Below are 27645 nucleotides of genomic sequence, written 5' to 3'. Positions count from 1 at the left end.
AAAAAACTCAAGAAATGTGTTGTTTCAGCTCGTTTTAAAGTCCCGGAAGCTGCAATTTGTTAATTGATTTCGTATTGTGTTGCAGTTCCTAGAGAAACGGAATTTTAAATGAGCAAACAGTGGGTGTGGCTTGTTTTGGCTTTGCGAGCTGATTGGATGTAGTAAAGTAGGCATTTCATTCAGATCGGGAAAGGGGTTTTAGAAGAGTTCTTACAACTTAACAGACTCCTCCTCATCGCCATTTCTGTTTGTTATCCAAACTGACAGTTGAACCAGTGTGGTTAAGTATGTTAGCCATGCCCATTACCTCAAAATCACGTCATCTCATAATTTAACTGAAGACAAACAGGAAGTGAATTTTCAGATTTCAATTAAAGATTAGAAGGGCAAACCATTTTTTTACTTAATGACATGCACAGATGGATTGTTTACCACAAAACTTGCAATGTGAGCTAATAAAGTCACATGGTTAGTTTTGATTTCTTGGTGACTTTAAGTGCTTTGAACAAACAGCAGAGAGGTTTTAGTGTGGTTGCTAGGGTGTTCCAGTTTGTTGATTATTATAAAGGTAAAATGAAAACAGTGTCTTAAATCTGGTCACTGTACTGTATATCAAGGTCCATGTGCTGTAAAAAAAAAATGCTGGGTTCCACACAATCGATTTGTGTTGGGACAACATGAAGGACCTATTTGTTTTTACATATTTAAGTGGATTGAACACAAAACAATTAAGTTGTCCCAAAAAAAACTCCAGAATGTGTAGTTTCAGCTCAATTTAAGTAGTTTGAACAAACAGCAAACATCGTTTTTTCAATGCGTGTCTTAATTAAATACTGTTGCGCATAGGGATTTGCTATAATGGTTACTAAGGTGCCAGAGAGGTTTTAGTGTGGTTGCTAGGGTGTTCCAGTTTGTTGATTATTATAAAAAATTTTAATTAAATGAGTAATTCTGGTCACTGCATATCAGGAACCAGGGTTTTATAACGATAAATTTGAGAAGACAAATAGTACATAATAATAATTTATTTTTTATAAATAGTTCTGCCTTCTGCTTTTCTTGCTTTTCTAAAAAGTACACATTTTTTGTGCTTTCATATTTGTGCATGTTTTTTGCCTGAGACTTTATTCCTGATTTGAAATATGTAAAGCATAACATTTCTGTGTTTTTTTTTTTCATTTCAGCTTATTAGAACAATTTGACTGGCTTGCCTTCAGGTCAGCATGAAATTAATATTCGTCCTATCTGTGCATGTTATTGTTCTCACTGTGAATGATTCATGCACTTGTTTTTATTTATTTTTATTTTTTGACCTTGTCATTTTTATTAACATGTCGTGACTCAATCTTCTGGTAAAACAATATAATTTACACTGGCAACATGAGTGCCAGACCTTTTCAATCACTTAAATCTTTTATTAAAATCAGTTTTTTTATAGTGCCATTCTTTTAATCAATCTTCCTCTTATAAGTCAGTCAAGAACCAAAACTCTCTGTCCTGCTTTTTTTATCTTCCAGTAATCCATTTGACTCAGATGTACTTCACAATACAAACAAAAAGATTTGTTTCCTCAGATAATTCATCATAACTTAAAAAGAGACTTTTTCATTCAATTTCATGCATGAGTGCAGTAAAATGCAGTTCTTAGTTCAAACCCCTACAGAAATTTGAGCAAAAATTAAATAAAAAATCATTTATAAGTATCATAGCCTGAAACTGATGAAAACAAGTCCCGATTAATATTTATATGACATGTTGCAATACAGACGAAACACTTTACTATGAAGTCCCATTTGTTAACATTAGTAAATGGATTAGCCAGCATGGACTGACAGTGAGCAATGTGTTTTTCTAAGCATTTATTAATCTTGCTTAATGTTAGCTGGTAAAATGTATTTATTTACTGTTTGTTCAATTTCACAATGCTACATATATATATGTATATGTATATATATGAAGAAATATATTGTTTTTCATAACAATAATCTGTAACTTAATTAAATAAATCTGTAAAATTTCATCAAAATGGCAATATACTGGCAACTTATTACTGTTTGTAACATAACATTGGCCAACCAACCCAGACAATATCTTGTTTTAAACTACTGAAACTGTCAATAAAAGTCACTTGATTTAACCTTTCAACATCAAACATTTTTCAAGGTGCCATAATGTAATTTATCAGTGTACATTACAACACCATATCAGAAAAAGTCGGAACAGTATGGAAAACACAAATAAGAAAAGAAAGAATTGATTTCCAAATTTACTTTGACCTGTATTTCATTGCAGACAATACAGCAAACATTATTTAACGTGTCCCTCATTTTTATTGTTTGTTTGTTTTTTGTCACATTTTGCAATTTTGGTTCTTGCAACGCATTTTAAAAAAAAGTTGTAACAGTAAAGCATTTACCAATTTGTAATGTTGCCTGTCCTTTTCACAACACTTAAAAGACGTTTAGGGCCTGAAGACACCAAGTAATGAAGTGTTTCAGGAGTAATTCCTGCAAACAAGTCTTAAGGTGGGCAATATTACGGGGTCTTGTTGTCACATATTGCGCTTCAAAAAATGTCACACATTCTCTTTTGGAGACAGGTAGGGACTGAAGGCAGGCCAGTCAAGTCCTGTACCTGTATCCTCTTGCTCAGCAGCCAGGACTTTGTAATGTGTGCAGAATGTGGTTTTGCATTGTCTTGTTGAAATATGCATAGGAAAGAAGGCAGCATATTATGCTCCAAAATCTCTATGTACTTTTCAGCATTAATTGTGCCATCGCAGAAGTGCAAGTTACCTGTTCTAAGGGCACTAACACAACCCAATGCCATGACAGACCCTGGCTTTTGTACTTGTTGCTGGTAACAGTCTGGATGGTCTTTTTCTTCTTTGGTCTGGAGCACAGTGTCCATTTCTCCTAAAAAATACCTGAAATACTGACCATATCTGAAAACAGAACACGTTTCCACTGTGTGAGGTTCCATCTCAGGTGCCTCTGAGCCCAGAGAAGTCGACGGCGCTTCTGGACACTGTTAACATAGGGCTTCCTTTTGGCACAGTACAGTTTTCACTGGTATTTGTGGATGTAACTACGCATTGTGATACTTGACAAAGGTTTGCCAAAGTAGTCCTGAGCCCATGTGGTGACATGGCTTATAGATGAATGGTAATTCTTGATGCAATGCCACCTGAGAGATCAGAGATATCGATAGTTCAGCTTAGGCTTGCAGATTCATTGATGCTTTTAATGATGTTGTGCACTGTTGAAAGTGAAATATCCAAATGTCTTCCTGTCTTTCTTTGAGGAATGTTGTTTTTAAACATTTCAATCATTTTCTCACGTATTTGTTGGCAAATTGGTGGTCCTCAGCGCATCTTTGCTCCTAAAGGACTTTCTTGGATCCTGCTTTTGTACCAAATCATAATTACAATCACCTGTTGACATCACCTGTTTCAAATCACATCATTATTAACCGATTTACCTGATTACTAATCCTAAACTGCTCCTGTCCCAACAACTGGAATGTGTTGCAGGTCTGAATGACAGGAATGGATGAATATTTACAAATGAAATAAGGTTGACCAGACAAAGCATGAAATATTTTGTGTTTATATTAGCTGCAATGAAATACAAGTCAAAGTAAATTTGGAAATCACTACTTTCTTATTAAATTATTTGCTCTTTCCATACTGTCACAACTTTTTTCTGATTTGAGGCTTCTATAAATAATAAAACAAAAACTTCCCAAGCGAATATGACTCAACCTCACAGACTGAGGCGGAGTTGTGTAGGACGCACCACAGGGCAGATCTGGTTGCAGACGGGGTCCACACACTGAGCGATGTGCAGGCCGGTCTGTCCGTCCGTCTGCTCGGTGCATCTGCAGCTTTTACACTTCTCCTCCCACCTGCTGCCCACCTGGTACACCACAGCGTCCACCACACACCACCTGCACACATAAATAACCCGTCACATGCTGATCGCAGAGTCCAAAACACAGCGCTGCAAGGGCAGTCAATAACACGCACCACATACATAAACACTCAGCGAGACCATACAAGTGTGCCAACCTTATCGGGTGTGCAGTGACCTCTGTGCATTGGCAGGTCATTGGTGCTGGTCTTGGTGATGTAGCCTGGAGGGCAGGTGCGGGTGATGTTCTGACAGTCGCACAGGCATTGGTATGAATCGCAGCACCTCGGATGCTTTCACCGACAGCTTCTTGTATGCAGGACAGGATGTGGTTTTGTTGATTCTGGACACTGATCCTTTTTGCACACTGAGAAAAGGGCAGGGGAAGAGACCATGTGTGTGTAATGAAAAGCATGCATGTGAATTTGTCTGGGTGTTTATGAGGGATGGGGTGGTGTAAAAGTACGGTGCGCAGCATAAATGACTAGACACCTATTTGCCGATACAGCAAAGAAAATAAATAGTGTACACATTGTCATGTTTTTCGCTGGGAATAATATTTATAAAGGAGCTGTTGACATGGAATTGAACCTGATTTTGGTAAAAACCCAAACAATATAAACATAAAGATAAAACCACCTTAAAAACTACTGAAACTTCTAAATGCTTTTATAAAAGGCTTTTTTGGTGACGGCAGCTTAAAGACGCCTCTCATATGGAGAATGAAGTCACATGCATTACTCAGGTGTCATTTTTTTTTACAGACTTCACAGAGGGTAAAATCTTGTTGGTTCTGTGGGTCTACGTCTATCAAATCTGATCTTTAATTTATATTTTCTGTTGGATTCAAGTCAGGTGACTGGCTGGGCCATTCTACAGCTTGATTTTCTTTCTCTGAAAAGCATTCGAGTCTCTTTGGCTGTGTTTGGATCACTGTCTTGCTGGAAATGTCCACCCTGGTTTCTGTCAGGTTCTGTGGTTGTATTCCTGTGTTTGTGTCATGTGACTTCCCAGTGTGTTCCATGTGCTTCTGTGTTTTACCTTGTGCTTATGTTTTGGTCATGTGATCCTTTGTTCTGTTTCCCACCTGTCGTTTGTTTATTAGTTACACTGCTGTATGCATATAGTTCCATTAGTCCTTGAGTATTTATACCCCTAGTTTGGTTTAGTCCCTTGCTGGTCTTGATCGTCATTTTGATGTGATGTCATTCCCGAAGAACCCAGTGCTCCTACGTGTATATGTTCCAGTGTTTTTGTAGTAAGTGTCTTGTAAATGAATACGTGTTTTTGATATACTCCTGCGATTCCAGTGCGTCTTTTTTTAGAGAGTGGATGTTGAACTGAATCCCTATTATTAATTTACAATGACGGAGGGGTAGAGGGTTGCTGAAGAACTACTGAGAGATTTCAGCTGCTGTCTGAGCTTTCACACTGCCTTTCCTACACCTCCCTTTTTTATGTGTATCAATACTTTATTCCTGTTCATTATATTTTATTACACATAACTTCATTTGTAACTATTAGGCTGTTTTCTTCACATATATGGATTTCTTTGGTTGTTACCAACATCCGGTGAAATTTCATCAGCACCTTTAGAAATATGTTTTCTGAGAAAAATGATTTGTTCAATAATTATTTCCCCTACTGTATGTATATATTTTATAGACAAAATAGTTTGGTGCATTTAAACAAAATCCTGTTAATTAAACATTATATCCAGCATAATATTAGTTTAGGTCAACAAACATCCATAGGAATAGAAAGATAATACATTTAATTCTAATGAGTTATTTAAAAAAATGACACTACAAAATTGTAATTAAATTTGACATATTTTTATGTTTCTCTGGTTTTTCCTGTTCATGACATTTTATTTACTAGTTATTTTTGCAACATATTAATTTGAGTGTACTATTTTTGACTGTGACCTTACATTTTATTAGATTCATTCCAGATTTGGCTTTGGTACAGATTAATATACAGTATTCTGCACATACAGTATCTTATTGTCAGCATCCTCTCGAAAATATATGTTTGAAAGAGAGAAAATGTGACGTATACTCATTATACTTTTCAGAAATACTCATTTATTTACAGTGGTATTGTACACCTCAGGAATGGTTAAAATAGATTTCTGGCTGTTAAAAAGTATGTTGGGATTATTTTCAATTAAATTTAAATGACAACTTTTAACCCAACAACTGGGTTTGTCCATATTTGACCCAACATCGGGTTACATCAAACCCAGCCTTTTTTTAGAGTGTACTATAGGAAGCCTTTTTAATTCATAAGACATCACTAAATTCTTGTGCGTGTGTGTGTGTGTTTGTGTGTGTGTGGTGTGTGTTTGTGTGTGTGTGTTTGTTTATACTGGTTTTGTTGATTTACATAGACTGTTTTTTTTGTATATGACATGGGTATGACCTCTGAACTAGATTATGGTGATTTAGTAGGACTGCTGTCTGATGTCCCTATAGTGTCCTGATGTCCCTTTAATTCAAAATGCTTAACAGGGTCTTTTGACATTCCCATTTTGCCACACCCTGTGAGGGTTGGGTTTAGGGCTAGGGATTAGGTAGGGCCATATAATAAACATTAGTACTGTATAAAATACATTACACCTATGGAAAATCCCTGTAAATCACCACCAAAACCAACATGTGTGCATGTGTGTATGTGTGTTCTCACCGCACTTGGTAAACTGGCAGACAGTCTCCTGGGGTTTGTGAGGGACGACACTGAGCCCATGATCACAGTGAGGAGGATCTGGACGCTTGCAGTTTGTGTCACACACTGCACACACACAGTAAAAAAATACCGTGTCAAGGCATCTTTACACAACAAAAGTTGCACAGAAACCAATCCTGAAGCGGCATACATTTTTTTTACATTTAAATTTACACAAACCGATTAATGCAGCATAGCGTCTTTACACTGAATTCCGAGGTCTGCTTTAGGGCCGCCTTAAATCGGCTGTGTAAAGATGACTTAAGAGGATTTCCATCAGGTGTCATCATCATACATCTGAGAATAAACTGTATGGGTAGGGAAAGTAACATACTGTATCTAGAGCCCTACTGTATGTGGACAGAATCAGAGAATCCAATCCCGGAAACGAAATTTGTAAAATGGCACAGAACTTGATCAATTTTGGATTACAAATTTAGGCTGAATACTTGTTCACACTAAAACCAACAGTTTTTCTCTTTCAGCGGTTTGACTGAAATATGAAAGCAACATAAACCAAAGAGATCTAAACCAAAAACAGGACATGGTGTCACAATATGTGATGCAAAAAACAACAATATTGGTATTGTGTTGTCCAAAAATGAACATAAACATGTCTGAAAAAAATCATTTAAAAAATATTTTATGAGTGACAACGGTGGCTCAGTGGTTAGCACTGTTGCCCCACAGCAAAAAGGCCGCTGGTTCTAGTCGCAGCTGGTTCAGTTGGCATTTCTGTTTGGAGTTTGCATGTTCTCCCTGTTTTGGCGTGGGTTTCCTCCAGGTGCTCTGGTTTCCCCCACAGTCCAAAGACATGCGCTATAGGTGAATTGAATAAACTAAATTGGCCGTAGTGTATGAGTGTGAATGAGAGTGTATGGGTGTTTCCCAGTACTGGGTTGCAGCTGATAGGGCATCCGCCATCTAAAACATATGCTGGATAAGTTGGCGGTTCATTCCGCTGTGGCAACCCCTGATGAATAAAGGACTAAGCCGGAGGAAAATGAATGAATGAATGAAATATTTAATTTTAAAATCAGTAGTTTACAGAATAATGCACAACTTGTTTAACTACACACCCATAACAAATTTTGTCATTTACAGCATTATATAAATAACAAAATCAATTATACATTTTTAGACAACAATACCAATGGTTTTTAACTTTAGAAGAGGTAAGTAAGCAATATTTGGAGGAACATATTTGTTATTTTTGACAAACTGTTAAAAAAAAAAAGCTATAAAAAGCTCTAAATTACAATATTCATTCATTTTTTTATTAATTAATTTTCTTTTTGGATTCGTCCCTTTATTAATCCGGGGCACCACAGCAGAATGAACCACCAACTTATCCAGCACGTTATACGCAGCGAATGCCCTTCCAGCCGCAACCCATCTCTGGGAAACATCCACACCCACTACATAACATTTTCTAGATATTTTTCAAGACACTAGTATTCAATTTAGGTTACCTAGGCAAGTTAGGGTAATTAGGCAACTCAATGTATAACAATGACAATAGACAATCGAAAACAAATATTGCTTAAAAGGTGCTGTATGTAAGTTTTTGACTCTTCTAAAGCATAAAAATACCATAATTTGTTTGCAGATATTTTAGAAACATGCAAGTGAAGATTCTTGTTTATCTGAAAAACAGTGCTGAAGTCAGATATTCTGCTTTGAAAATGTGTTTTCCATGCTGGAACGTCTTTCTTTGTTGCCTTTGTTCCCGGGTTGCCTTGCTGGAAAACAGTGTATTTCATTCATTCATTCATTCAGAAAGGCTCTGAAGCATGCGTCCGTGACCGAAAAGCAACCTCAGTGGACAGTAGCAGACTCAAAATGACACACAGATTCAGATCCACATGAGGTTATTAATTAGCAAATAATATAAAATATTACCAGCATAAACATTAGGTGTGCAGGTTACATTGTAACCGTGTGTCCTAACACCACCGCTACGTGATGAGATTTGCAGTGATAAGCAATCTGTCCTGTTTGCACCAGACGAAACACAACAGAAATTTAAATACAGCCATTCAGAAGCACAGAATATGCACTCACGAAATGGTAAGGTTTATAATCTAATTAATACATATTACCCCTCTTTAACATTATTAAATGTACATGCTGAATCATGGGCAACGCAGTGGCACAATAGGTAGTGCTTGTTGCCTCACAGCAAGAAAGTCGCTGGTTCGAGCCTCAACTGGTCAGTTGGTGTTTCTGTGTGGAGTCTGAATGTTCTTTACACGTTCATGTGGGTTTCCTCCGGGTGCTCCGGTTTCCCCCACAGTCCAAAGACATGCTGTACAGGTGAATTGGGTTGGCTAAATTGTCCGTAGTGTATGAGTGTGAGTGAGTGTGTATGGATGTTTCCAGGGATGGGTTGCGGCTGGAAGGACATCCACTGCGTAAAACATGTGCTGGATAAGTTGCGGTTCATTCCGCTGTGGCGACCCCGGATTAATAAAGGGACTAACCCGAAAAGAAAATGAATTGAATGAAATTGCTGAATCGCTCATATGTGTTTAGTCATAAAGTTCAATTTCAAACAGTTTATTTTGTTTTCAAGATCTGAGGTGAACTATCTGCTGCTGCTTTCAGTATATGGCAATAAATATCATGTAAAATGGCATTCAAACTCACATTATTACATTTGACACTGAATAAAGCACATGAGGTGTACCTGAGGTGATCATGTCATCAAGTTTTCTGTTGTTCACCAGTGAGAAATTGAAGCCATTCTAATTTACCAATTCGAGGTGTTGGTTAGGACAAAAAACTCATTTTAATATCGAAATATTCCTTGTATTGGGTGCCGTGGCTTTAATTTAGAACACGGATTAAATCACTTGCTCCTGTCCTCAATCTGGCAACCTGCGCTTGCGTTTGTTTTGATACAGGAGTGCATTACCTAGTTCAACCACTGGGTGTCAAACTACATACTGCACCTTTAAGATGGTTCATACTTTTGACCTTAAAATGGATTTTCCATATTCCTTGCTCTGATAAACATCATTTGGGAAATAATTGAGAAAGGAAAAAAACCTCACAAGAGGGTGAATCAGTTTATACATATATATATATATATATACATATACGTTTGATTGGTGTGTGTTAGATGTGCATTCTCAGCTCACCACACTCATATTGAGGGCAGCACTTGGATCCCATCTTCTCCTGGAGAACCTCACATTGTCCGCACTCCGGGGCTGTAACACAGCAACCGTTGCCATGACAACACACACTGAGAAATCACTTGAAGAAATAGGGCTGTTAATCGTACATAGTGTGCACGAGTGAGAGGGAAAGCATTTACACTGAGTCTTTACCTTTAGCATTGGTGCAGGGCAGAGCTGTACAGTTGATGCGCTGCTGGTCCAGACACACACACAGAACACACGGGTTGTCCTCAGGATTCCAGCTCTCCATGAACTGAAATAATAATAATAATTCCTTAAATTTGTATAGCGCTTTTCTGGGCACTCAAAGCGCTTTACACATAGGGGGGAATCTTCTAATCCACACACCATGATTATATACTATTAGTTGGGGTTTCAAAATTGGAGGTCAAAGAAAAGGCATTGGTGTTAAATGGATAGTTCACCCAAAACTGAAAATTATGTCATTATTTACCCACATTTACTTGTTTAAAACACATTTAAACCTTTCTTCTATTGAACACAAAGAAGATAATTTGATAAAAGATGTAGACCTGTGACCATTGACTTCAATAGTATTTGTTTTTCCTACTATAGATGTCAATGGTTAGAGGTTTTCAGCTTCCTTAAGATGATCTTCTTTAGTGTTTAACAGAAGGAAGAAACCTCATAAAGGTTTGGAACCACTTGAGAGTGAGATAATAGTGAGTCAAAATTCATTTTTGGGTGAACGATCCCTTAAATATCCAGTGCCCTCAGCTAATATTGGTACCTGTAGTAAATATGAGAAATGAAGGCTTTTTTGTTAAACGCTTTACTAAATTTATACTCAAAATAATTTAATGGTCTACTGTATATGCACGGCAAGTGATTTTCAGCCACTGATAAACTTCTAGTGAAAGGTTGAAGTGACTATTTTCAATTTCATTAGCTTCTTTTTACAACATTGATAAAGTAATGTAATTAAAATATAATCAGTTCAAAAGATTTCAGCATTAATTTAGTTGTTCAAGCGTAAAATGAGATGAAAGACAGTTTAAATGCAAGCGCCTTCAGGAACAGCAGGGAAGCACTCTGGTGGTAAAATACATTTACATATTTTAAAGACAATGGTGCAGAACAATAGAACTGAATGCAGTGCTTCTTGTCCGGTGTGAAACCCTCTTCATATTGTATATCAATCTGTCAGTGAAGATCATTGATTTTAAACGAATCAAGTATTAAATGCTGCGATTTTATAATGGCATGACAGTTCACCGGAAGTCCTTGAGCTGACTTATTCAAAATTAAAAGTCCCTGTGTGTATAGATCATTGCAAACCCAGCACAGATGTATTCATCAATTCATATTAGCTGTATATTTTAAATATATATTCTCATTGATATAAATGTTTTGTTCAGTATGGCCAAGAGTAGGGCTGCATGATATTGGAAAAAAATCACTTTATTATGTACACCTTACTAGTACCGGGTTGGACCCCCTTTTTGCCTTCAGAACTGCCTTAATCCTTCGTGGCATAGATTCAACAATGTACTGTAAATATTCAATAGAGATTTTGCTCCATATTGACATGATAGCATCACACAGTTGCTGCAGATTTGTCGGCTGCACATCCATGATGCGAATCTCCCGTTCCACCACATTCCAAAGGCGCTCTATTGGATTGAGTTCTGGTGACTGTGGAGACCATTTGAGTACAGTGAACTCATTGTCATGTTCAAGAATCCAGTTTAAGATGATACACGCTATATGACATGGTGTGTTATCCTGCTAGAAGTAGCCATCATAAGATGGGTACACTGGTCATTAAGGGATGGACATGGTCAGCAACAAAACTCAGGTAGGCTGTGGCGTTGACACGATGCTCAATTGGTACTAATGCGCCCAAAGTGTGCCAAGAAAATATCCCCCACACCATTACACCACCACCACCAGCCTGAACCGTTGATGCAAGGCAGGATGGATCCATGCTTTCATATTGTTGATGCCAAATTCTGACCCTACCATCCGAATGATGCAGCAGAAATTTGGGTGAGCCTATGCGAATTGTAGCCTGCAGCAGATTGCCTTGACCGTGTCCACATGCCTAAATCCATTGAGTTGCTGCCATGAGATTGGCTGATTAGAAATTTGTGTCAATGAGCAGTTAGACGGGTGTACCTAATAAAGTGGCCGGTGAGTGTCTATTGCAATATCTATACAATTTCACCAGATGACTTATATAGCTCTTTTTGGAAATAATTAATTAATTTTAGATCAATTGGGGGATTCTACAGGGCAGTAAATGATGCATGAATTGTAATGATCAAATTACAAGCATTCATAAATGCAACAGAGCAAATATAAAAGTCACATTTACAGTGCTTTATGGTTTTCAGGGTAGTCAAATACTATACAGCTACAGAAATGGGAAAAATCAAATAGAACATGACACTGCAAAGACTTTACTGTTTAAATAGTTCAATACAGTTATTTTTTATTAAAGTTACAAAAGGTAAAATTGCATGTGTCTGAATACTTTAAACTCTCTTAGGGATTGAAATGTGCAAATGATAAACTTTTACTTCATTATAGTTAAACTGCAGTAATTATGCAAATCTCATGTATTTTGAACTGTGTGGCAATATAATCCCAATATAAAATATATTATCTTAAACTATATAATCCTAACTCAACATTGCAGGTCCTGCGATGTGGCTATTGTGGATGCGCACATTATCGATGCTGAAATGATACATAGCCCTATAGCCAAGAGTAGGTCTAGTAGTGGGGCCAATGTTAGGGTTTACAGTACTAGTCTAAATGGATAATGTAGTGTACCTGGTGAGTTTTCCCGCTGTTTTCCACACACTGACTGCAGGCCTCTCTGTCTACACACTTATCTCCCATTAACACGGAGCCTTCAGGACAGAAACATCCCTCTGTGGGAGTGTTCAAGCACACTGATCCATTGGCTTTTAATAAACCATCACCCATCATGTCACCGGGAGTGAACTGGCTTTGTCCGCACTGCTCCAAACATCCGCTTCGGCAGGCAGAGTACTCCATCGTGTCTGAGCATGACATAGCTGTATAGAAACAAATTGAGTAATAGTGAAATTCAAGTATAACACCCCTTCAGTTTCAATTAAAGGGACCGTTCACTCAAAATATCCTTTTATTTAACAGCTTTATATAACCTTTTATAGCAAAATAGCCATTTGCCCACCCTCAGTGGTTCCAAACCGCTGTGAGTTTATTTTGTCTGCTGAACATAAAAGACTGAAAACCGGTAACCATTGACTTCTATGGTAGGAAAAATGAATTTATGGATATTAATGGTTACCGGTTTCCAGCATTCTTTAAAATGTCTGGTTTTATGTTGAACAGAAGAAGGAAACTCAAACAGTTTCATGATAAGTGAAGGATGAGTAAATGATGAGAGGTTTTTTGGTTTTGGTTGAACGGTTTCTTTAAGTGTAGAACACAAAATTATTAAAAACATGATTTTTAATAATATTTAATGGTCTAATGCATTACTTCAAAGTGAAAAACTGAATACAGTAGAAATTATGAAGAGTGTGATTAGTTTTCTGGACATATAGATGATGATGTTATTGTTTTTTTATTACATGATGATAATTAAATAATATTTCGCAGTGTGTTTTTGTGCAGTTTTAGGACTGTCATGAATATTCTTTTTAATTACCGGTGAAATAAAAATTTACGGCTAAAAATGAATACAAGTAATAGAGATTGCAAGTCCTGAGCCAATAAGACTCCAATAGCTGCGCCCACTAGTACAATGTATATGAGCTGAGTTTAACTTTACAATTACTGTATAATAAATAAATATTCTAATGATAATAACAAAAATGTATTCGCACATGAAGAATAAGGTCAAAGTCTTTATTGATTATTGATATTTTGAATCTATAATCTACTCCAAATTCCCTCATGCAAACTATGTTCATGGATATAAAATGCTTAAAAGGTGACCTATTATGCCCCTTTTTACAACATGTGAAAAAAGTCTCTGATGTCCCTATAGTGTGTATATCAAGTTTCAGCTCAAATTACCCCACAAATAATGTTTTATAAGTCTTTGAAACCGCCCCATTTAGGCTTTGATCCTAATTGTGCCATTCATTCATTTTCTTTTCGGTGTAGTCCCTTTATTAATCCGGGGTCACCACAGCGGAATGAACCGCCAACTTATCCAGCACATGTTTTACTCAGCGGATGCCCTTCCAGCCACAACCCATCCCTGGGAAACGTTTTGGTGACTGTCGCTTTAAATTCAGATGAGATTGGGCTCTTTTCAAAAGAGGGTGGAGCTACAAATGCCTGTGTGTCAGTATAGTGGCAGATTCAAAAACAAGAGTAACGGTCTATGCTAGAGGGAGAGATCGTCACTAATGGGCGGGGCTTTCCCCCTTTGATGACACGTACAAAGGGAAAATGTCAATCAAAGTGTTTCTACAGACTGTTTTTATCAAGTGTGATTACAAAAAACTTAATTTATATATTTTTACCACTAGAATGTGGCTATATTCACAGACTGCTGCCACACAACTGCGTTTAAACCCATAATAAATTTATTTTTGCATAATAGGTCCCCTTTAAATCTAAAATCTTAAACCTTTTTTTCCATTTCATAATTTTCCTTGTTGAAATCTAAATGTCGGCTTTGACATTGACAGCTAATTCTTTCATTCATTCTTCCTGATCACAGCGTCAGCATCTCCTCCTCATGACTCACGGCAGAGGCTGCTGGTCCTCCAGTCCACACACACTCCCTGCTGGCGGCACACGGTGCTATACGCCGTCACCAGGTCACACAGGGCATTAGGCTGGCAGGCCACGCTCCGGCAGATCTGAATGTAGTCCTGCGGAGGAACCAGAGCATGACAGCGGCTGAAGACCTCAGAGCTTAACACATCACAGGCTTTCTCCAGACCTGCAGGACAGAGTTGAAACTCCTGATGCTGGACACACTCAGAGCCCAGAGCCCAGGCCTGCAGGTACACGTCAGGGTCTGTCGTCACACTGCCGTCTGGTAACAGCAAACCCGACTGATCATCAGAGCACGACCCTGAGAGACACACAGAGATTTGTCATGTAAACTCACACACAAACACTTTCACAGTTGAAGGTGAAACTGTTAGTCCTCCTCCTGACAAATTTGTAATCTTTTTCAAAATTTTCCCCAATTTCTGTTTAACGGAGACGAGATTTTTATTTCAACACATTTTCAAACATGACAGTTTTCAAGAACAAATTTCTAATAACTATTTTCTTTTGTCTTTGTCATGATGACAGTACATCATATTTTACTAGATACTAATATTCAGCTTCAAGAACGGTTTAAAGGCTTAGCTTGGTTTATTACATTAAATAGGCAAGATCAGTTAATTAGGAAATTCAACAGTGGTTTGTTCTGTAATCAAAATAAATATTTCTTAAGGGGTCTAATAATTATTTTATATATATATATATATATATATATATATATATATATATATATATATACACATATATATATATATATATATATATATATATATATATATATATATATATATATATATATATATATATATACATATATATATATATATATATATATATATACATAGATATATATATATACATATATATATATATATATATATATATAGATATATATATATATATATATATATATATATATAATATATATATATATATATATATATATATATATATATATATATATATATATATATATATATATATATATATACATATATTATTAGACCCCTTAAGAAAAATATATTTTTGATTACAGAACATATACATATATATATATATATATATATATATATATATATATATATATTTATATATATATATATATATATATATATATATATATATATATATACATACCGGTCAAAAGTTTGGGGTCAGTAGGATTTTTTAAAATAAGCTTCTCCTGCTCACCAAGGCTGCATTTATTTCAACAAAAATACAATTTAAATTGTAAAATTGTGAAATGTTATTACACCATAAAATAACTGTTCAAATGTAGTTTATAATTTAATTTAATCATTTATTCCAGTGATTTTAAAGATGAATATTCAGCTTCATTACTCCAGTCTTCAGAGTCACATGATCCTTCAGAAATCAATCTAATCACACTAATATTAATTATTATTATTATTATTATTAATATTATTATTATTAATGGTAATAGTAATGAAAGCAATAATGACTGGAATAATTATTTCATTTGAACCTAAATACAATAAGAAAGCAGTCATTTAAATTTGTTATAAATTCTTAACTATTTAACTTTTTTTTTTTACATTTAATAAATGACGCCTTGATGAACAGAATAATCAAAAAACAGACCCCAAATTTTTGACCGGTAGTGTATATATGCAATATTCCAGCCAAACTAATAGAAAAAAAGACTTTCTACATAAAAAAATATATATATATATAATTGAAAATATTGTGATTGCGAAAACATAAATCTTTTCCTCTTAAACTTGGGAAATATTTGCAAAAAAATTTAAATTAAATACAAAATAATTTTGGTTAAATTCAGAGAGAATTGCAAATTAAAAACATTGGCATTTTCATGTTTTATAATTTTTTTTAATAAATAATAAGGTTCTATTTTTGTTGTTGTTGTTTTTTTTTATATATATACATTCTGATTATATATATTTGTTAGTACATTTTAAATGATTAAATAAAAATTAATGCTAAGGTTACTAATTATACCACTTTATGTTAATGAACTATTTGTATAAATATACGGGCTCAAAATTTCACATATGTGCCTGAAATTTTATCTATGCGATCTCAAAATATATTTGGGAGCATTTGTGCGAGTGCATAAAATTGTTGTTGTACAACTGTTTTTTTTTACTGCAAAATGTTCACCACATGCGCTGATTTAGGAGACATTCGCGCAGAATGCATCTTTGCACCTGAATACACTCAGAAGTACATTAAAACAGTTGTCATGTCAACTTGCTGCAGTAAACCAAAACTTCTAAGTTCTTTTCTATAGTCTTTGATTTACTTTTATTGATGATTCCTAATATGAAATTCAACCAGTTTGGAGAATTTGAATGGAAAAGGATTTTTATAATTTTTTTTATAAACTAGAATTTAAATAGATTCACTTTGAATCTCAGTTGAAGCAAATCCCCTCACACGCTCAGCTTGAAGGATCTGTATTTACCACACAAGCCGGTGGTGTTGGGCTTCATGTCGATGTCCATATTGAGCATGAACTCATTGCTGTGAGGAGTGAAGGTGAGTGTGAAGCCATGCTGCTCAGATCTCAGCTGGTGAAGGATGGAGCCAATTTGTGTCACAGTGACTCGCTCCGTTCTGAACGGGACTGCAGTCAAAACACCGCCCACAGTCACCTGAAAAACACAACACACAGCCTGACCCTCTATAATAGCTCAGAGAAAACAGGACAACGGCACTTCTGATTGTGTGGTACTACTGAACTAGTGCCTATAGAAAATCATCATGGAGTTAAAGTCAGAATTATTAGCCCGCTTGAGTTATTAGCCTCCCTGTATTCCCGGAAACGATAATTTTCTATAGGCACTGTATGTCTTAGATGAGTATATAGAAATCAAAACCCATACAGATATATACTTTGTCAATTATAAGTGCTTTATAAACATATTTCTGATAGGCTTCATCATGCAGTATATGCTGGGTAACGTCAGCTTGCACATTGTTAAAACAACATTTTTGATGATAATATTGTAAACACAGAGTGTGACCTTTGATTTTTACATCTACAGAAATAAAATTGAGGGATGTTATGATTTTTTTAAGTAGACTGTTAAATTGTGTAGCAAGGAAATAAAGATGCTTTATTTTCTCAAATCCTGATCCTTATAATACTTCATGTTGTTTTAAACCTGTATGTTGTTGTTTTTTAATTGTTATGCAACACAAAATTACCATATTCAGAAAATATCTTAATTCATAGCAGCCAAGAAATGCAAAACAACAAAAACTGATGTGAATTAAATGACATTTTTGTATCTTTTATGCTTTGTTTTTTTAATTAAATCCTTTATTATTATTATTATTATTATTATTATTATTATTATTATTATTATTATTATTATTGTTGTTGTTGTTGTTGCTAAATATATTTCTTAAAATAATTTAATAAATAGAATCATATTAATTATATTATACAAATAAATTATTATATTATTATTTACTATTGAAGTAATTTTTTCTAATTTATTTTATATAATAAACTAATTATATTTAAAGTATTTTATTATTATTGTTTAATACTAAAATCAATTTTTTCTAATTAATTATTTATAAAAAAGTAATGAGCTATATGCACACGGACTTTTAATTTACAGCCAGCCAGCCTCAGCGTTTCTGCTGGACTGTACTGGACTGTACTGTGATTTTCACTGCCTGTTAGATTAAGGATATGAAGTGGGTCTCAGATCGGACAAGAAGCACTGCATTAAATTCCATTTCCCCCCGCCATGTCTTTAAAATATGACAGTGAATTTTACCCCAGTATTTTCAATGGAGTTTCTGCGCTCACCCACTGATCCTGATGGTGCTGGCGGTTACAGTCTTTCATCTCGTTTTACACTTGAACAACTAAATGAATTCTTAAGTCTATTTAACTGAATGTACTGTAATTTCTTTACAACATCGATGCTGTAAAAGAAATTGAAAATTGTCACATTAACATTTTATCGGAAGCTTATCATTGGCTGAAAAACACTAGCTGTGCATAGAACCCATTATATTTATAGCGGGGGGGGAGGGTGGGGGGGGTTTATTGTCCAAGCTGTCTTTATAAACTCATATAAAGTAAAATATATATATTCAGAGTTCATACGGTCATGGAAAACCTGGAAAAGTCATGGAATTTTGACATGGCATTTTCCAGGCCTGGAAAAGTTTTGGAAAAAACCCATAGAGTTTTGTAAAAGTCATGGAAACTAGCTGAACAAATATCTGTATAGTTGAATTAGGGCTGCACGATATTGGTAAAATCTGACATTACTATATTTTGTATTTCTGTGATGTATATTGCGATGTGAATACAATTTTACCAGATGATTTAACAGGTTTATTTGGATAGTTTGGGGGGATTTTGTAGGGGAGTGAATCTCGATTAATATATAACAAATAAATTACATGCATAGATAAATAAAATATAGCAAAGACAAAAGTGAAAAAGTTTTCAGGTATTCACTATTCAGTTACAGATATTGAATAATCATCAATGCATAGTATTTACTGTATATTATTTAATCATTATTAAAGCTTTTATTAATATAGTTAGCTTTATTAATAAAACATTATAATTAAAAAATGACTTGTGGTCGGATGTTTTACACTCTGAAATACTGAAATTCACAGGCCTTAAAGGGACAGTTCACTCAAAGATTGAAATGTACTCACTATTTATTCACCCTGCACATGTTTCAATAGTATAAGAGTTATTAAATTATTTTCTTTTTGTGTTTATTTAAAAAAAAAAAATGTTCGAAACAAGTGAAGAGTGTAATGAAAATGGCAAGTAATTTTTGGGTGATCTCTTTAAAAATGCATGCAGATGATAAACCTTTACTCTATTATGATTAAACTCTGTATTAAACTATAATCTCAACTCAACCTTGCATATCCTGCGATGTGACTATTGCGGATGCACACATTGCCGTATCGATGCTGAAACAATATAATGTGCAGCCCTAACTTTAATATAGCTTAGTTGTCTTTACTTTATTCTGTCAAAACATGCTCTCACATTATTAGTGCTGTTTAAGCACTATCAAATCAATTTTACATAGATATAAAAATACATGTAAACTAAACAGATTGTTGCATGTGTTATGATATGCTGTAATAAATTTGAACATGCATTGTTTTTCTTATTATTTACCATGTATATGTAGACATTACATGAATCAATAGGTCATGAAAATTTACTGGAAAGTTCTGTAAAAGTCATGGAATTTTAGTAGAAAAAATATGTATGAACCCTGTATATCTCTCTTTTTGTGGTCGTAATAGTCTACAGGTTTGGAACAACATGATTAAATAATGCCAACAGTTTTATTTTAATTGTGTTGTTTCATTTTGTTTGTTTTGCAGTTCATCTGCTGTACCTTCATGTCATCCTGAAGCACCACACTGGTCCCGCCCTCCCTCAGCTCCAAGCTCTTCATGCAGATCTGATTGGGCGAGCTTTGACAGGCAGCAGTATGTAACACTAGCTCCGCCCCTCCTGAGCGAAGCAGCAGATAGGAGCATGCAGATTTCACCTTTAGGGCCGCCCCCCGAAAACGACACCACATGACTGGTGGAGCTGCCCATGCAACTGCCTGAGGAATCAAAGTAAGCATGGTAAAACTGCAAGTTTACAGTTGTCATTTTTAGGGTTTGGTTTACTAAACAGTGCAAATTATAAAATTAAATATCAGTTTGTTGGGATGATGAAGAATCTACATGCTCTCTCCTCTAACAGCAACTATCAGAGCATGTCAAGTGTAAAATAAGTAAAAATGTGGTAAATAATGGTGCATGATTAATTCAAATACTCTCTGACCATAAATTTAGCATCCAAAAGGTAGCTCCAAAAAAGAATATGCAATAAGATCAGCTGCAAACATTGCTATTCATTTTTTACTTTAGTAAATTCTGACAGGCAACGCAGTGGCGCAGTAGGTAGAGCTCACAGCAAGAAGGTCGCTGGTTCAAGCCTCGGCTGGGTTGACGTCAGTTGGCGTTTCTGTGTGAAGTTTGCATGTTCTCCCTGCGTTCGCGTGGGTTTCCTCCACTGAATGAGTATGTGTGTATGTTTCCCAGAGATCAAAGTATCCGCTGTGTAAAAACGTGCTGGATAAGTTGGCGGTTCATTCCACTGTGGCGACCCCGGATTAATAAAGGGACTAAGCAGAAAAGAAAATGAATGAATGAATAAATCCTGACAGGGCATCACGGTGGCGCAGTGGGTAGCACAATCGCCTCACAGCAAAAAGGTCACTGTTGGCATTTCTATGTGGAGTTTGCATGTTCTCCCCATGTTCGCGTGGGTTTCCTCTGGGTGCTCCCCTTATTTTAGTCCAAATATCTAAAAATTCTTTGAATCAAGCAGCGTTTCCTAGACAAGGAAAACATAGTCTTGTTTGAAGAAATAATATGACAAAATTAGGTCAGTTTTTTCTTAAAGGGCACCTATTTTAAATCTTTTTCAAGATTTAAGATCAGTCTTTTGTGTCTCCAGAATGTGTCTGTAAAGTTTCAGCTCAAAACACCCGTCAGATTATTTATTATACCTTTCAGAATATTGGAATTTTCTGCTTTGAGCACCTTGTAGCTGTTTTTGTTGGCTGTGCCTTTAATGCAAATGAGCTAGTTCTCCCCGCCCACTGTTCCCACATGCCTGTCAGAGTGTGTCCTCATCTTCTGCTGTGTCAGATAAACAGCACAGTGGCAGACATGACAGAAGCAGAACTCACGTAACGTTTGTGAGAAATACTATAGTAAAAACTTTACCAATTATTATTTGATGTATTTTTGTGGAGTTAATTCAAGCCTTTCTGCAACGAGTATAACAACACACAATGTTATTATAAAGTTCACGCACATACATGCGCACACACACACACAGCGTGCGTGTTTAACTTTGCTCTGTTTTTTCCCATGCAAATGTGACAGTATACACATTAATATCCACTGCTGTATGGACATCCGTTATGTTAATGTACAAAATAAACCTGATTTAACGTTCACAAACCGGGATTGAAGCATCTTCTTTTATAATTGTATTGACATGCGGCTGTGGTGATAAGTAAAGCTGAGGTAAATCGCTGTAATTGATTACAAACATGCACCGTTTTAAACTTGTAAAACTCATTCTTGATCACATTTGATGATGATTGATGATCACAGAGAGCTGAACTGATCTTTTAATCTCAGTTGCTCTGCGCACGCTCTGTCTGATATGATTATACGCGTTACTACGGAGACATGATAATAGGTGGCTGTCAATCAATTCCGCACTCCAACATCAAGTTGCGGTCGGCCTCAAAATGGGAGGGATTTGGATCCTATTTTAATGTCAGGAAATTAAAAAAGAGACTCATTGTCTTTATATCACCCCAATATGACTGTGAACACACTACACCCACTACACACTACAAACAGCTTCCAGAAGATGATTTTCATCATAGATGAAGTCAATGATGTCAAGCAAAATAATCTGCCAATGGGGTATTGTTTTTATTAAAAAGATTAGACTGTAGAGACATGGGGATTGGCTCGTTTGACTCATGCTAGCAAACGGGAATTCTTATATGCTGCACATGCTGGAATTGACTAGGTACATGCTAATGATGACTAGCAAAGTGCTACAATTAGCCCCCCTGTTTATTTTTTTCCCCAATTTCTGTTTAACGGAGAGCAGATTTCTTCAACGCATTTCTAAACATAATAGTTTTAATAACTCATTTCTAATAACTGGTTTATTTTATCTTTGCCATGATGACAGTAAATAATATTTGACTAGATATATTTCAAGACACTTCTATACAGCTTAAAGTGACATTTAAAGGCTTAACTAGGTTAATTAGGTTAACAAGGCAGGTTAGGGTAATTAGGCAAGTTATTGTATAATGATGGTTTGTTCTGTAGACAGTCGAAAAAATATAGCTTAAAGGAGCTAATAATTTTGACCTTAAAAAGTTAAAATGGCTTTTAAAAAATGAAAATATGCTTTTATTCTAGCCTAAATAAATCAAATAAGACTTTCTCCAGAAGAAAAAATATTATCAGACGTACTGTGAAAATCTCCTTGCTCTGTTAAACATAATTTGGGAAATATTTAAAAAAGAAAAAAAAAAATTCAGGGGGGCTAATAATTCTGACTTCAACTGTATGAAGCTTGCCTAGTAACAACCCAGCGTACCCTACCAACCATTCAGAGTATCCTAGCAACTGCCTATCAACCACCTAGCAACTGCCTACCAATGCCTTAGCAACTGCCTAGCAACCTCTCAGAACACCCTAGCAACCACCTGGCAATGCCTTGGCAACTTACTAGCAACTACCCAACAATGCCTTCTAAAAATTCTCCATTTAATGTAGAGTTTAAGAAGCTTAAACTCAAATTAAATGCAATTGAATTTTTTTAGATATTTGGATTAGAAACAAGACAATAAGTCTAAGTAATAAAAGATTTTCTTTTGCATTGTGCTGCGTGACTCTGGACAGGTGCGGTGTATTGTGGTGTGTGTGTGCTCGTACATGGGCAGGTCCAGGTACAGCCACAGTGGTGATTGTAGCGCAGGGCTGGGAGGTTGTTTTTGCAGACGGGAGGCTCCATCTTCTCACAGTTGATACGGTGGCTCTGCATTGTTATTGTGCCGGATGGGTTGCACAGCACTGAGTGACAGCCGTCTGCCAGCATCCACGTCTCACCGGGCTGATTGGAAAGAATAGTCTGAATAGTTATTTACATGCACCAAACACCAGAAGCCTTTGTTAGTCTGCATTAAGCGCCGCACGGTTAATCAAAATCGCTGTATGGGCTTAGTGCAATTATCACTTAGCAAAGGATGCAGTTATTCTTAAACATACATTCACTGGCCACTTTATTAGGTACACCTTACTAGCACTGGGTTGGACCCTTTTTGCCTTCAGAACTGCCTTAATCCTTCGTGGCATAGATTCAACAATGTACCATAAATATTTCTCCGAGATTTTGGTCCCTATTGACATGACAGCATCACACAGTTGCTGCAGATTTGTCGGCTGCACATCCACCACATCCCAAAAGTGCTCTATTGGATTGATTTCTGGTGACTGTGGAGGCCATTTGAGTACAGTGAACTCATTGTCATGTTCAAGAAACTAGTCTGAGATGATTCACGCTTTATGACATGGAGCGTTATCTTGCCGGAAGTAGCCATCAGAAGATGGGTACACTGTGCTCATGGGATGGACATGGTCAGCAACAATACTCAGGTAGGCTGTGGCGTTGACACGATGCTCAATTGGTACTAATGGGCCCAAAGTGTGCCAAGAGAATATCTCCCACACCATTACACCACCACCACCAGCCTGAACCGTTGATACAAAGTAGGATGGATCCATGCTTTCATGTTGTTGATGCCAAATTCTGACCCTACCATCCAAATGTTGCAGCAGAAATCGAGACTAATCAGACCAGGCAATGTTTTTCCAATCTTCTATTGTCCAATTTTGGTGAGCCTGTGTGAATTGTAGCCTCAGTTTCCTGTTCTTAGCTGACAGGAGTGGCACCTGATGTGGTCTTCTGCTGCTGTAGCCCATCCACCTCAAGGTTGGAGGTGTTTTGCGTTCAGAGATGCTCTTCTGCAGTCCTCGGTTGTAACAAGTGGTTATTTGAGGTACTGTTGCCTTTCTATCAGCAGGAACCAGTCTGGCCATTCTCCTCTTACCTCTGGCATCAACAAGGCATTTGCGTCTAGAGAACTGCCGCTCACTGGATATTTTCTCTTTTTCAGACCATTCTCTGTTAACCCTAGAGATGGTTGTACGTGAAAATCCCAGTAGATCAGCAGTTTCTGAAACACTCAGACCAGTCTGTCTGGCATCAACAACCATGTCACGTTCAAAGTCACTTAAATCACCTTTCTTCCCCATTCTGATGCTCAGTTTGAACTGCAGCAGGTCGTCTTGACCATGTCTACATGCCTAAATGCTAAATGAGTTGCAGCCATGTGATTGGATGATTAGAAATTTGCGTTAATGAGCAGTTGGACAGGTGTACCTAATAAAGTGGGCGGTCAGTGTATGTGCATGATAAATGTATATTATTTGTTATGTGTGAATGTTCCAGCATGAGTAAAATTCTTTGGTGAATTTTTGTTTTCAGTTTCTCAGTTTGAATGAATTAAGACCTTTAGACAGTGTCCTGCCGCCACCTACTGGGTGGTTTTAATTAAATATCTGTCTACCTTTTAATCATTATAGGTGCAGTATGTAAGTTTGACACCCAGTGATTAAACTAGATATTACATTCCTGGATCAAAACAAACACATGTGCAGGTTGCCAGATTGAGGAACAAGTTGTGTTCTGGCAACGGCACCCAATAGAGGGAATATTTTCCATATTAAAAGCAGTTTTTGTTCTAACAAACACCTCGAATTGATATTTTAGAAATGGCTTTTATTTCTTGCAGCTGATCAACAGGATAAACTGTGATCAACTCAGGTAAACCTCACATGCTTTAGTCAGTGTCAAATGCTAACAATGTGAGTTTGAATACCATTTTACATGACATTTATTGCCATACACTGAAAGCAGCAGCAGATAGTTCACCTCAGATCTTGAAAATAAAATAAGATGTAAAATAAGTCTCTGGTGTCCCTAGAGTGTTTAAGTTTTTTATGGGAAAATACCACACAAATAATGTTTTATAATTCTTTGAAACTGCCCACTTTTTGATCCAAATTGTGCCGTTTTGGTCACTGTAGCTTTAAATTCAAATGGGAATGTGCTCTTTTTAAGAGGGCGGAGCTAAAAAACATATATGCTTCAGCTTAGCGGAAGATTCAAAAACAGGACTAAAGTAATCTGTGAAAAACTGAAAATCTGAAAAGACGTGTCTCATAAGAATGTAGTCTATGGAGACTATGGTGTTCATTTGTGCATCCTAAAACTTCACGGTTATAATGCCTCTTATTCACTGATATGTCGTGGGCAGGTACAGTGTGAAAACTCTAATGTCGGACGGCTGCTTCTTACTCAGGGCTATCTATGCTAATGAGAGAGAGATTGTCACTAATGGGCGGGGCTTTCCCCCTCTAATGACATGTACAAAGGGAGAATGTCAATCAAAGTGTATTTCGCAGACTGTTTTTATGAAGTGTAATTGTAAAAAATAGAATTATTATTAGAAGCTGGCTACTGTATATTCATACACTTTTGCCACACAACTGTGTTTAAACCCGTATAAAGATGACTTTTACATAATAGGTCCCCTTTAAGTCCTCCCTTTTCTGCCAAAATAAAAGGTCAGTATTTAGCATTTAAAAATGAAGTCAGAGCCAATATAGCACAACTGTGCCTCCAGCAAACACAGTTTGAATCCCAGCATGATGTTCTTTGCCAGTCCTGTTCCCCTTTCACCAACCCATGCTTTCCTGTCTGAAATGCAATCCATACTGAAACAATTAAATTAAGAATACATATATATATATATATATATATATATATATATATATATATATATATATATATATATATATATATATATATATATATAACCCAGTACTGGGAAACACCCACACACTCTCACATTCACACACACTCTCATATGGCCAATTTAGTTCATCCAATTCATCTATAGCGCATGTCTTTGGACTGTGGGGAAAAAATGGAGCACCCCGAGGAAACCCAATCAAAGACGGGGAGAACATGCATCTCCAGTGTACAAATTTTATATAATGTATAATATATAGTATAAATATTTATACTATTTAATTTATTCTCATTTCATACATCGGTCTAAACCTAACCCATTTACAGAAATACTGCTCATGTAATATAAGTGAATGTATAATCAGAACTTTTCTGGTCAAATAGTACACGGTTTGCAAAAAACAAGCACCAAACCTGGATTTTTCAAATGGCATTTAAATTGCAGTTAAATTAGTTTATTATTATTTTAATTTTAATATTTTCTTCCTAAATCGCACAGCCCAAGGTAGGCATTCACATAAGTGAGCGTGAACATTTCTGTCCAGTACACAGGCTGTGCATTTGTTGCATTTATAAATGTAGCACTATAGGGGTATTAGCGTAAACTGTATTTTACTGTAACTTCTGATGCCACGGTAGAGGAGCAGTTTGATGAGCCTTTCAATCGTTGAGCTTACAATCTAAATAACAGCACACTGAGTTTTACTGGCAACCTTTAAATGTATATCTATCGCCCCCTTCAGGTCATACATTCACCAAGCATTCATGGTTGTACACATGCATATATATTAAATGATCTGTTAATTAGCAACTGTTGCTTAGTTATTATGACAAAAGAAGATATTAATAAATGCCTAATAATGAGTTAAATGAGTTTTCAGAAAGTCCACATGAGATCAAGACAGCAGTGTAGTAAAAACACTGCAAAAATGCTTTTCTTGCTTAAGTTTTGTCTTGTCTCTAGTCCAAATATCTAAACATTTTTAATCAAGAAACATTTTCTAGACAAGCAAAAAATATTTCAACTTGTCTTTGCTTTGAAATAAGTTTAATTTGCTCACCCATTGGCAGATTATTTAGCTTATATTAAGGAAAAACTTCACTTTTGAATTATTATTTCTTCAAACAAGACAATATTTTTTGCTTGTCTAGAAAATTATTTAAGAAAAACTTTAAGAAAAGCAATTTTTGCAGTATAGAGGCTGAAAATTGCCTCTTAAGTTGGAGTTTGATGACTTGAATGTTAAAACAGTTTACCTTTCGTTCATTCCCTTCATCGTCCACACACACTCCAGGAGGACCCGCTGAGGGACAGTTGTCATCATTATTATTACATTTGTACAGTATTGCTGTTTGATGGAGTTATGTGTGTGCGTGAGTCTGACCTCTGCAGAGTTTGTCAGGGAAGGACTGGTCAAACGCAGCCATGGCGAGCAGATACTCTGTGCTGCTGAGCAGAATAACGTTTTCCTGAGCCTGTGGGCCTGCGAGTGTGTTCACTTCAATCTGATCATACTGCTTCCCCAGACCAATAGGAAACACCGACACCCCTGTGAGCAACAAACGTGTTGTGAGGATTACATTTACATTAATGCATTCAGCA

The 27645-nt window shown here is 36.1% G+C and overlaps 1 protein-coding gene across 1 annotated transcript in view; it reads right to left on the bottom strand.

Annotated features, from left to right (window-relative positions):
* vwf (von Willebrand factor) overlaps positions 1 to 27645 on the bottom strand; it is a 92645-nt gene that overhangs the window by 15793 nt on the left and 49207 nt on the right. The window contains 15 exon segments of the mRNA XM_056478287.1: positions 3798 to 3945; positions 4068 to 4198; positions 4200 to 4238; positions 4241 to 4278; positions 6600 to 6704; positions 9782 to 9853; positions 9974 to 10076; positions 12623 to 12870; positions 14544 to 14876; positions 17022 to 17211; positions 19963 to 20133; positions 20135 to 20178; positions 23102 to 23279; positions 27300 to 27346; positions 27428 to 27592. Coding sequence (XP_056334262.1) covers positions 3798 to 3945; positions 4068 to 4198; positions 4200 to 4238; positions 4241 to 4278; positions 6600 to 6704; positions 9782 to 9853; positions 9974 to 10076; positions 12623 to 12870; positions 14544 to 14876; positions 17022 to 17211; positions 19963 to 20133; positions 20135 to 20178; positions 23102 to 23279; positions 27300 to 27346; positions 27428 to 27592 — 2012 coding nt within the window.

This window comes from Danio aesculapii, chromosome 18 (assembly GCF_903798145.1).
Source record: "Danio aesculapii chromosome 18, fDanAes4.1, whole genome shotgun sequence".
NCBI classification, from domain to species: domain Eukaryota; kingdom Metazoa; phylum Chordata; class Actinopteri; order Cypriniformes; family Danionidae; genus Danio; species Danio aesculapii.
The sequence above is the reverse complement of the archived record's forward strand: the minus strand, read 5'-3'. Positions and strand labels throughout refer to the sequence as shown.